The sequence below is a fragment of the Gossypium raimondii genome, chromosome 4, assembly GCF_025698545.1.
Source record: "Gossypium raimondii isolate GPD5lz chromosome 4, ASM2569854v1, whole genome shotgun sequence".
Taxonomy (NCBI): Eukaryota; Viridiplantae; Streptophyta; class Magnoliopsida; order Malvales; family Malvaceae; genus Gossypium; species Gossypium raimondii.
Window position 1 is genome coordinate 22,453,731 of NC_068568.1, and position 12,975 is coordinate 22,466,705.

Below are 12,975 nucleotides of genomic sequence, written 5' to 3' on the forward strand. Positions count from 1 at the left end.
CTAAAATTTATAATTATTATAAATAATGACATATATATTAGTCCACTTCAATATCTAATTAATTTTTTGTAATTAAAAATAGAGAAATGAATAAACTAAATAAATAATACATAGATAAATAATAACTATATACTTGTATTACATTTAAATTTTGCTTTGTTGATTTGCCTCATGGACAGTTTAAAGATTTTTCTTCAAACATGAAAGGGTAAACATGAAAAGAAGTAGACATAAATATAAAGTGTATTTTACACTAAACTTAAAATATAAGTATATTTTTCTTGACTCGAAATGAGTGATGATTAAAAGTTTTGTGAAATATTTGGTACGAGTTCAAACCATGTTACCTCATCACTAGGGGTGTGCAAAATTCGGGTAAAATCGAAAAAATTTGGTTAAACGATCGAATTCGGTTAATCGGTCAGTTAACCAAATTTTTTCGGTCGGAGGTCGGTTAATTATTTTTTGATTTTTCGGTTACCTGTTAATTCGGTTCGAAATCGGTCGGTGAACCGAATTTTTTTGGTTTAACCGAAAAAATTAATAAATAAAATTATAATATATAAATAGGCCCACTATTCACCTAAACCCAATCCAAACCCAAGTATTCAACCCAATCATAAAAATTACAAATAATTTAATAAATAAAAATAAAATTCTAAAACTAAAACTAAAATCTAAAAGTCTAAACAAATAATTTAATAAATAAAAACAAAATTCAAAGACTTATGTAATGTTTTTAATTATGTAGTGATTCAATTCGGTTAATTCGAGTAATTCGGGTAATTCGATTAATTCGGTTAATTTTTAACCAAAAATAAAAAACATATAATTTTTGGTTAATTCGGTTAACTAACCGAATTAATCGAAAAAATTTTGATTCAGTTAATTTTTTTGAAAAAATTTTGATTCGATTAACGGTTAAAATTTTTACCCAATATCGTAAGTGTATTTTACCCTACATAAAATAACAAGATGCCTTAATTTCTATATTCTAGACTAAAGCGTGTGGAAATTTCAAAGCAAAGCGGTCTTTGCCACAGATTTCTCATTCCACTCGTTTCTCTCACCATTAATGCTCTCTTTTATCTGCCTAACAACTTCCATGATCAATCCTCAACACTCTCCTCATACTTATAAATAGCGACAAATCCCATTATAATTTGCTAAACCCTCACTCACCATCTTTAATTACTTTAAAGCAATCATTTCTTTAAGCTATATATATTGATTTGAGAATATTAAGCACTGAAACTGAAAATGGAGGATATGGCACCTGGTTTTCGGTTCTACCCGACTGAAGAAGAGTTGGTTTCATTTTATCTTCATCACAAGCTAGAAATGGAGAGGGAGGATTTGAACCGTCTTATGGATCGGGTTATACCCATTGTCAACATTTATGAGTTTAATCCTTGGGATCTTCCACGTAATTTACACCAATCTACCTACCATTCTTTTACATACTACTAATTTCACTTTCCTTTTTTATTCTCTTTTTCCAACATCAAGTTCATCATCATTCCTTTGTTAGATTTATTTTTTTGCTTAAGTTCATTCGTGCATCATATTCATTATCCATCACCGTCTAACGAGGTATTGTTTTTTGAAAAATAAAAAGGAATAACATAAAGAGATGATATCATTATTATTAATTATGCATTTAATGAAATTATTGATGCAGAATTTTCAGCGTACCTATGCCATAAGGACCCAGAACAATGGTTCTTCTTCATTCCATGGCAGGAGAGTGAAGCTCGGGGAGGAAGGCCAAAGCGGCTAACAACAACTGGGTACTGGAAGGCAACTGGCTCACCTGGTTTTGTTTATTCCTCCGGTAATCGCCCTATAGGCGTTAAAAGAACCATGGTTTTCTACAATGGAAGAGCTCCCAATGGAATAAGGACTGAGTGGAAAATGAACGAATATAAAGCCATTGAACAAGGAGCTTCATCTATTTCTGCAACTCCAACTGTAAGTAAACCACACTTGCTCTTCAATTATCTATCAAAATAAGATTCTTGTGCTTTTAACTCTATATAAAGATTGACGTACAAAAAAAAAATCTCTGTGATTGGCAGTTAAGGCATGAATTCAGCTTGTGCCGGGTATACAAAAAGTCGAAATGCTTGCGGTCATTTGACAGGCGGCCACCAGCAGGAGGAGTGCAGATAATTAAGCCAAATGCAGCAGCTCATCAAGGTGAAGCAACTGCTGGAGAAGCAGCTTCTGGTTATCATAAGAGCCATCAAATGGCGGGCTCACCCGAAAGTTCATCTTCAGAAGATCACGGGAACCCCTCTCAAACTGGAGCAAGTAATGACTCATCAGCAACTGTTTTTAATTATGATGAATTGTTCTGGAATCTTGATGGCTTCTGGGAGTCCCAGATTCCTTGATGGGAAAGATAAGGTTTTTGAAACTTCAGTTGTAACAAGTTTTCTTTCTTTTTTCGTGTTTTATGCTCTAAACCCATTTTAACTTCGACATTAATATGCTTTTTTTCGTCTTTAATGGTTTGATCATTGTTTCTACTCAATTATAAAAGTGAAACATAGTGTTAATTATGAATACTATAGTAATAGTACCAAAAACCGGGGTTAACAAGTATTTCAATGTTTGTATGTTTAAAAGTTAACACTTTAGTCTCTGCATGTTAACTTTGTTGTTAATGAAATAACATAACTTAACAATTGCTGATGTGGTATTAAATTAAAAGGTTAAACAATAGTTTTGAAGATTGAGTAGAGATAAGAAATCGATTTTGCTTTTACCTCAAATTGTTTTTTATTTTATTTATTTTATTACATAATTGTTGTGTTTAAATTATTTATAATTTGGTCCACGTCAATCATCATTAAGACACGCTATTCCATTTGTTTTTAAGACCAACAAGATTTTTAATGTGATTTAATGTTGTGTCTATGACTGTTAATGTCATTCCATCAATGACAAAGTTAACTTGTAGAAATTGACAAGACAGCTTTACAAATATAAAGACTAAAATGTTCCTTTTAATAGTAGAGGGACTAAAATAACTTTTTTGATATGGTACAAGGTCTCGTAGTAAACTTTAACAAAAAATTGATAACATTCTTAACCGGTAAGAGTTGTAGCATATTATATTTATAAATATAATTAGTCTCATTTCTCTACTAAATTTTTTATGTTGAAGAGAAGTATTTGTTATGTACATATAACAACATTTGAGATCTAGAGATCATATTTTGTTTTATTTTTAACTTAAAAATTATAATATATTAATAATATTAATTAGTGAGATTTAGATAATATATTTTATATAATTTACAAATATAATTCTATTTATTAAAGATTATTTTCATTAAATAAAATATAATTAATATATTTTATATATAATTTAAACATTTTATTGAAATAATATCTTAACTAAAATTTATTATATTTTTATTTTACTTAGGAATAGAATTACTTAAATTGTAACAGAATGTTATTATAGAAAATTAATTTAATAAAAAGTGTACGTCATACTTTATGAATGTTATAGATGAAATGTTGTTATAGAGATTAAAAACAAAATATAAAAATTAAGTTTTCAACTAGCTTAATTATTATAATAAAACGTTGTTATATGACTAACTGTAGCAATAACTATGTGAATGCTTTTACTTGGAGCTATATTAAAGTTATAAATTTTAATATCATTATAAATATTAAACTGAATAATTAAGTAAATAAATTAATTGATTTGGAAATTAAAATCGATTTTAACATATATATATATATATATATATATATATATATAACGACTTCCTTTATTAAAAAAATATGTTCGAACTTTTATTTTACTTAATATGAGATACAATTTTTAAAAATAATAAAAATTAAAGATAAAATATATATTGATGTGTAACATATATGTTAGTGAATGAACAACAAAGTTGGAATTAAGTTAAACTTTCCCTTTCTATTCAGGAAACGGCATTTTTTTGGGTGATGTTTGTCGGAGTGGAGTCAAGTCTTCTTTAATTTGTGAGAACATTCCATTGCCCTACTCTCCTATTAACCTCTAGAAAAGACTAGAGTCGCTTGGGAGAAATTGACTAATCCCCCCATTTTCACGACAACGGTGTTCGTTTATAACAGTGAATTTGGTTGCCAATTTTAAGCACACATATAAGGTTGAAAAAAAACAAGGCAAGATAGTCAAAATTTTTAGTGTTTAGGTTATCTACACTCGAAAATTCATTTGTAATTTAAAAAAAATTGAATAAAAATATTATGCTCAAAAAATAAGCTTAGACAAAAGTTTTAGCTTTGCTTAAAATATAAGTCGGACTCATGTTTGGACATTCAAAGCTTGAGCTCAGCCTAATTTATTTTTAAATTTATAACACTTTATACTATGTTATGTTCTATGTAATTTATAACATATGAAAAATAAATATATACTAAATATATAATTCTACTCTAATATAAACATTAAAAATATTAAGATTACTATATTAAAATTTTAATAAATAAAAATTATATAAAATTATTAAATATTAAATTAAAATATTATAAATATTTTTTAAATTTAAAAATATGAAAAAGCTTAAGATGAATTTGAGTAACTTTTTGTAAATATGAATTAACTTAAACAAAATTTTAGATTTATATTTTAAGTTGGGCCAAATTTAAACAAATATAAAACATATTAATAATATATTTAGATACAACCTGAATCATAAATAGTATGTAATCCCATCCCATGTTTTCTACTTCCATTGGAAATTTAGGAAAATTTTCTATTATTTGTTCAAAAAGCCGCTGTGTGTAATTTTATTATATTGTTATTATTTCAAAACTTCACCTGTTTAAGATTTTACAGACATCAAAAATGGTCGGCAGCTGTCATTATTTCCTGCCCACCCCAAACGTCTCAAGTCTTAGGTTTCGTTTTGTTTCATTCAAAATAATTTTCGAAAAAATGTTTTTTTTAAATGACTTATTTTTGAAAAATTAATATTTTTTTGTGTTTAAATTAACTTGTGCAAAATATTTCTTGTTATTTGACAGGTTTCCTAAAAATATTTCATCTTAAATTTCAAATATGAAAATACAGAATCTAAATTCCTAAAAATAAAAATACAATGACTAAATTTTAAATTTGTAAATAGTACATAAACTTATGGCATATATTAACCTTTATAATACAAAACATTTATTATTAATATATTTATAATTTTAATAAATATTTATTATAATATTAATATTGAATATTTTGAAGAATATTATTTAAAATTTTATTTTAAAATTTATTATTAAAATAAAATTAAAATATTAAATAATTTATTAAAATAATAATTTATATTAATAATTTATTGCATGATTAAATATAAATAATTAAATATGTATGTTTAATAATATTGAAAATTATAATATTTTAAAAATAAAAATAAATTTAATAATTAATAAAATAATATTAAACTTAATTTAAGTTAATTTTATATAAAAATAAGATTACCTATAGATGACCTTTTTCGGAAAAATGACTTATGCTTTTAAAAAGATTATGGTATATTTTAAAATATACCAAATTGTTTTCAATTAAATAAACACATGAAAATGCATAAAACATTTTCCGTAAGTCATTTTACAATAAAACAAACGTGCTTTATTTTTGTTTATTTTCCTCCCCAAAACCCATTAATATTCAATTGTTTGTCGTGGCATTTACTTGTCTTGTCTGATATATCCATGCAAGACATGAAGGTTAAATTCACTACGAGTACTATATCATATCAAAAGTTCATTTTAGTCTTTCTATTATCAAAAGTTTATTTTAGTCCATATATGTTTCAAAATTAACATTTTAGTTCTTGCATGTTCACTTTGTTATTAATGAAATAGCATAGTTTAACAGTGGACATGTCATTAAATCAAATTAAAAATTACTAATCTTCAAAACAAATAGAATGACATAATTGAAAGGTAATTAACATAGACTCAAATTACAAATAATTTAAACACAACTATGTAAAAAAAAAAAACAAATAGAATTAAAAAAAACAATTTTGTTCAAAATTGTTTTCTAGCTTTTAAATTTAATTTAATGCCACACTAGTCATGCCTAATAGGGGTGAGCATTCGATCGAATCGAATCGAATCGAATCGAAAATTTTCGAGTTAATCGAGTTTTCGAATCTCATTTTATCATCCTAACTTTATTTGAAGTTTTCTCGAATCGAGTCGAGTGAGATGGAATTCGAATCGAATCGAATCGAATATATTTGTTCGAGTTAAATTTTAAAAAATAATTTTAGGTCCTTGTAACCATTGTCACCCATCATAATAAAATTTGTCCACCTTAATCAAATTTTTTATTAACTTTCATCACCTCATAATTTATTTATTAATTTTTATATACTTGGTTAGCTTATTTGTTTGCTTAGTTGTTTCAATTATCTTCGGATTCTTGTCACTATGTATTTTGGAATTAAAATATATTAAATATAAAAATATGATTTTTAATAAAATTTATTTTAAAAATAAAATTTGAAATTGATACCAATATAAAATTTTAACACGAATATTTTATGGCATAATTAAGAATTCAATTTTAATATAAATATTCAATATGACTAAACAATTCAATAATATAAATAATATAAAATGTAAAATTTAATTTAATAATATAAATAGTATATATAAATAAAATTATTACTATTTATGTTTAGTGATTTTTTGGATAATTTTGATTTTTATTTGAGAGTAAAGGTGAGAAGTAAAAGTTTAGGGGAAAATAAAAAGTTTTGGGGAATAAAAGTTTGAGGAAAGTAAATAGGGGAGTAAAATTTTGGAGGAAAATATTAAAAAAAATTGGAGGGGAGGGTTTGGGGTAGATGGGAGGTGGGATGGGAAGAGAATAAAATTTTAGGGAAAAGTGGGAGGAGTAAAAATTTTGGGGAAAATAAAAAGTTTTGAGGGTTTTGAGAGTAAAATTTTGAAAAAAATGAATGGAAGAGTAAAATTTTGGTAGGAAATGTATTTTGAGTAGATTGGGGTTGGGAGGGAGGGAGTAAAAGTTTTGGGGGAAAAGTGGGAATGAGTAAAAGTTTTGAGGAAAAGTAAAAAGTTTGAGAGTTTAGGGTAAAGCGTAAAATATTATAGTTTGATATTGAATTATTGAATTATTCGAGTTATTCAATTGAAAACTCAACTCGATTCGAACTCGAAATTGAAAAAATTTGAGTTGATTGAATAACTCGATTAACTCGAATAACTCGATTCGTTTAACTCGAAATTCGAATTTTTTTTCAATTTTTTCGAGTCGAATCGAATTTTGCTCACCCCTAATTCCTAAGCTATGTCATTCTAGTAACAACAACGTTAATATGTATTATTTAATTAAGGGAACTTTTGTATTTTATCTAATATATTATTTTTCCCATTAAATAAACATTATTAGGTTAAGATTAGAGGGACTTAGGCATAGTTGTTCTTAGTTTTTTTATGGGCTTTTAAACCCTCTTTTCTAGTCAAAGGTTTTATCAAAATTTGATTTAATAAATTCATGATACTTATTTGCGCTTAAATTCTTCTTTGTCCTTTGGTATTCATGCATCTTCAGTTTTAATTACAACTGCTGAGGTTTATTGAATGTTTGGCTAGTATTTGATAGCTTAAAATGGTTACCTTATTAATAAGAATAACTAAATTCATAATTGTATAATTTAGTCTAATACTAGTGACGAACTACATAACTCGTTTATGCCGTAGTTTACATTTATGTGGCGTGGATGTGTGATCTAACTTAAATGAACCCTACTTATGTGAGTTTGTTAATTAGAATTAGGCCTCTTTTGTTCTTAATGCTTCTAGTAAGTTAAATCTTGGGCGCTGAGTTACAAGATTATTTATCATATAGGGAAGTAATTTCAAACAAGCTGGCTTTTGGTTGTTGAACAAGTAAGGAGAGATTGGTTGCTTGGCGTTGAGCCAACAACTGGAACTAATTTAATAACAACATAAAAAGTTATATTTGTGTCTATGGTCGAATCTATGAACCAAATGAAGATTTCACCTTTGGCTAGAATTTTTCTCCATTGATTTTATTTTATTTTATTTTACAATATCTTCTTATTTTGTTTTAATTTTAGTTTTAGTTTTAAATTTTAAACCCCATTTATCTTATTTATATTTTACTTATTTATTAAAAAAATAAAATTATCACTGGTCTCTGTAGATACGACCTTACTCGCCATTTTCTACTAATATTATATTTTTCAAGTAGGTTTTTATTTTTGTAAGTCTCGACAGTCTAACATCTTGCACCTCAAAGTCTATTTTTCTTACTCTACTATATACTTTTTCTAACAACCTTAAGGCTTTATTATAAACATTTTCTACATGGTGATGGAATTAACTTCAAGCTTGAAAATTCATCAAGATACGAGCAAGTTAGATAGGTTCAATGGACTAGTTACACAAGGTGAAAAGATGATATGGTGTTTCTATTAACTAAACTTTTAAATATTTTATGTTCTTGATACAAATGTTACTACCAAGTACGTGCATTGAAAATATGAAAGAAGTGCAATGTCTACTGCAAGTGTACGGGTCAAATTGTAATATAGTTTTTATCACAACACAATACGAAAGTTTTCCGATAATTACACCCAAGAGATTGTTAAATTAGTAAATGGAAGCATCAAGTCAATTATGAGTTAAGCAATTATTAATCTAATAAATTCAGAAATTATTTGTGCAAACCAAATATGAAAATATATCGAGACTAATTTAGATTAACATCTAAAAATACTACATTAACCTTATTCCTTTTACTAAAAATGATGCAAATGGTTTAAATGAAGGGCGATGGATTCGTTAATCACTAATCTACGCTAAGAAATCTATCATGATTATATTGTTTGCTACTCCAAACTAAGAATCTCCTTTTGGTCTCACCCTAATTAGGAATTACCACATAAGTGCTCCTCATGGGCTCACTTAGGTATGTAGTGCTCTCCTCAGTCTCATCACTCAACATAATCATACCAAACTATCACATGATAAACTCTCATCTCTGTCTTGTTTGTCTAGATTTTCTACTAGAGGCATCAATTCTTGTTTTTTTAAAATATTTTAATATAATTGAACAAACAAATAAAACAAGCATAGAAATTAACAAAGATAAGCAATTAACTCAGCAATCAACCAACAAACAAAATTAACACATGATTAAACTTCAATCCCACACGAGCATTTTATCAAACACATGGTTAACATAATATATAAAAGATAAGGGTTGAGAAACTGCTCATTTATCAATAAAAATTTGATGAAGTGCAAGAGTTTAATCAATTTCCATTCACCATGTCTTCAACAAAACGAAGAAATTCTACAACAAAAATGTAATCTAAACTAAAAATAAAAGAAAGAAAATCCTCGTCTACTAAGAAAACAAATATAAAAAGTCTCCTATAAAAACTATTCTAATCTAAAAATTATTAAAAATTATGAAAAGTTGTGAAAAGTTTTTTTTTTTTTAAAGTAGGCCAAGTAATTGGTTTATATAGGAATACATTGAAAGACAAAAATACCTCCAAAAAATTTTTCTCCACAAAATTTGTAGCCAACAATGATAGTTAATTTTCCTTGAAAACTTAAGTCAACTTGTTGGATTTGCAGTGTGACATCGCAACTTGGGACATATCTCGTCGTGACGTGTGGGCTCAACGTCACGATGTTGCTCTACTCTACGTTGTGACGAGACCGCCTATTTCAGCCTCATTTTATTTTTTTTTTCTCGCTCTTTGATGTGCATTCTAAGCTCCCAATTTGTCTTACACAACTATATAATGTAACACCCGATTTCTATTAAGTCCAGAATTTGGGAGTTAATTGAACAGAGTAGTAAGTCGATGGGCTACACTAGAAAACTTTGAAAAATTTGTGCTTGGTTAGTAATTAGTTGAGATGCAATTCTGGTTCAATTGGGTTCAAACCTGCCAGTTCCTTAGTGGGTAACATAATGATTAGCGATTAATGTTTTAGAATTTGGGGTCCTTGATGACCATGCGTGGGGGATATATACATATGAGAAAAGTCATTCTATAGGGGAATTCTTCTCACTTATTTTCATCTTCTTCTTGAGTCTGTTCCAAAAAAGAGAGAGTTTAAAGGAAAGCTCTTCATGGAGAGCTAAAATCAAAGTTTGATGTCTAATATTAGAGAATCACGTAAACTGGTAGGATTCTTAAACTTTTTGCCTTCATAGATTTGAGGAAAAGATAAAGAAGTTAAGGATTTTTGGGAAAACTCTGAAAGGTTTCTACATGTTACTGGATATTGGTTTCTAAAGTATGAATGTTTCAGTTTAATTTGTATTATGGTTGTCATGTTTAGCTGCTAGGATGAAGGAGGCATTGGTGTTTGGAAAATCTAAGCTGTTAATGAGAAAGGATAACATGTGAGTTTTTGTACTCCACCTTGGGTTTTGTTTATTGTTGTGCTGTTGAAATGTCCTGTTTGAGTGTTTTATTTGAGTTTAGTCTGAAATCCATGCTTGTATATGATTTTGATGATTGGGCAAACTATGCATGCATAAGGCTATGGACATATATGAATGTTTTCTTGTGTGCTCTATAAATGTATAATGTGTTGGTGTATTTACGTATTAAAATCTAGCATACTATATGTGATAGTAGGGGTGAGCATTCGATCGAATCGAATCAAATCGAATCAAAAATTTTCGAGTTAATCGAGTTTTCGAATCTCATTTTATCATCCTAAATTTATTTGAAGTTTTCTCGAATCGAGTCGAGTGAGATGGAATTCGAATCGAATCGAATCGAATATATTTATTCGAGTTAAATTTTAAAAATAATTTTGGGTCCTTGTAAATCATTGTCATCCATCGTAATAAAATTTGTCTACCTTAATCAAATTGTTTATTAACTTTCATCACCTCATAATTTATTTATTAATTTTTATATCTTGGTTAGCTTCTTTGCTTGCTTAGTTGTTTCAATTATCTTGATTCTTGTCACTATGTATTTTGGAATTAAAAGATATATTAAATGTAAAAATATGATTTTTAATAAAAGTTATTTTGAAAAATAAAATGTGAAATTGATACCAATATAAAATTTTAACACGAATATTTTATGGCATAATTAATAATTCAATTTTAATATAAATATTCAATATGACTAAACAATTCAATAATATAAATAATATTAAATGTGAAATTTAATTTAATAATATAAATAGTAAATATAAATAAAATTATTACTATTTATGTTTAGTGATTTTTTGATAATTTTGATTTTTATTTGAGAGTAAAGGGTGAGAAGTAAAAGTTTAGGGGAAAATAAAAGTTTTGGAGAATAAAAGTTTGAGGAAAAGTAAATAGGGGAGTAAAATTTTGGAGGAAAATATTAAAAAAATTTGGAGGGGGAGGTTTGGGGTAGATGGGAGGTGGGAGGTGGGATGGGAAGGGAATAAAAGTTTTAGGGGAAAAGCGGAAAGGAGTAAAAATTTTGGGAGAAAATAAAAGGTTTTGAGGGTTTTTGGAGTAAAATTTTGAGAAAAAGTAAATGGGAGAGTAAAATTTTGGTGGGAAATGGATTTTGGGTAGATTGGGGGGTTGGGAGGTGAGGGGAGTAAAAGTTTTGGGGGGAAAGTGGGAAGGAGTAAAAGTTTTGAGGGAAAAGTAAAAAGGTTTAGGAGTTTAGGGTAAAACTGTCAAATATTATAGTTTGATATTCGAATTATTCGAATTCAAAAACTCAACTCGATTCGAACTCGAAATTCGAAAAAAAAATTCGAGTTGATTCGAATAACTCGATTAACTCGAATAACTCAATTCGTTTAACTCGAAATTCAAATTTTTTTTTGATTTTTTCGAGTCGAATTGAGTTTTGCTCACCCCTATGTGATAGTAATAATTGAATTGTAGTGTGTGAAAAATATGTTTAAAAATAAGGAGTACGGAGGGAGTTACTTTGACGAGTTAGTTGAAGATAGGAAAGTGGGCGTAACGGAGGAATGGGAAAATTGAATGAGGATACAATGGAGTATGAAGGTATTGTGGAACAGTTATTAACTGGTCCTTTAAGACGACACCATGTAAGCGATTATCGACTAGTCCTTCGGAGTGACATCGTGATGATGATCTATAGGTTCCACAGAGTTGTATCGTGACGATAGCCTACAGGCTTCTTGGGGTGACACTGTAACGATGGTTTATAGGCTCTATATAGTAACACCTCAAAAGAGGTTTATAGACTTTTGGAGACATAAGTCCATGGATAGTCATGGCGTGATCCAATGGTGAATAGGTACACATTATGGTGATTGAAGTCCACTAGGATAGTAGATAGGAATGTTGTCGGGGTATACAGGTGGGAATCAATGAATGATTAACATGGAGAAAAGTTTGACACAATGATTATGGCTTTTATGGGAACAAAGGCAAGTGAGCTAAGAAGATCCTTCTAAAAAAAGGTAAGGGTATATGGGGAGGGAAGGGGGTAATCCCTTCAAAACATTTTCAAATCAATAGCCAACAATAAGAGTCAGCCAGTGGTGACAATTAAGCCAATTTTGGACCTGAGAAAGGCGAGACGGTTCCCCAGATTCTAATTCAAAGTGTTTATTAGCAAAGAGGTTGCTATAATTGTGGAAAGTTTGCCACAGACTACCTTGAAGACGAGAATGTCTGAAGGGACTATTATATGGATAGAATGTCCGTCATGGACTATCTAAAATGGGAAGTTAGTAAAAAATGGTCTAATAAGGAGATAGTACGCTAAGATCTATCTGTGGCTTGAAAGTCCAGTAAGACCATATGATTAATGGAATTATTTGTTCAGAAAAGTCCTGAAGAGGAAAAGTTCAGTGGGACTATCTTACTAGTATAATTCCGCAAGAAAGGAGTAGTTTTTACAACTATCTACCAAATCTTGTATTCAAAGCCCCCATAATGAGGATGTATGTATATGGGCATCA

General features: G+C 28.3%; 1 protein-coding gene across 1 annotated transcript; it reads left to right on the forward strand.

Moving 5' to 3' along the window:
- The first annotated feature begins 1,109 nt into the window (after positions 1–1,109).
- LOC105766634 (NAC domain-containing protein 90) lies at positions 1,110–2,525 on the forward strand. Its single transcript, XM_012586163.2, has 3 exons — positions 1,110–1,426; positions 1,682–1,971; positions 2,079–2,525. Exons 1-3 carry the CDS (start codon positions 1,261–1,263, stop codon positions 2,394–2,396), a joined length of 774 nt encoding a protein of 257 aa, XP_012441617.1. The 5' UTR covers positions 1,110–1,260; the 3' UTR covers positions 2,397–2,525.
- Positions 2,526–12,975: the final 10,450 nt, after the last annotated feature.

Coding starts and splice junctions, on each gene's coding strand:
- LOC105766634 (XM_012586163.2), top strand. CDS start 1,261: ATGGAGGATATGGCACCTGGTTTTCGGTTCTACCCGACTGAAGAAGAG. Junction 1,427..1,681: donor TAATCCTTGGGATCTTCCAC/GTAATTTACACC, acceptor TTATTGATGCAG/AATTTTCAGCGTACCTATGC. Junction 1,972..2,078: donor CTATTTCTGCAACTCCAACT/GTAAGTAAACCA, acceptor TGTGATTGGCAG/TTAAGGCATGAATTCAGCTT.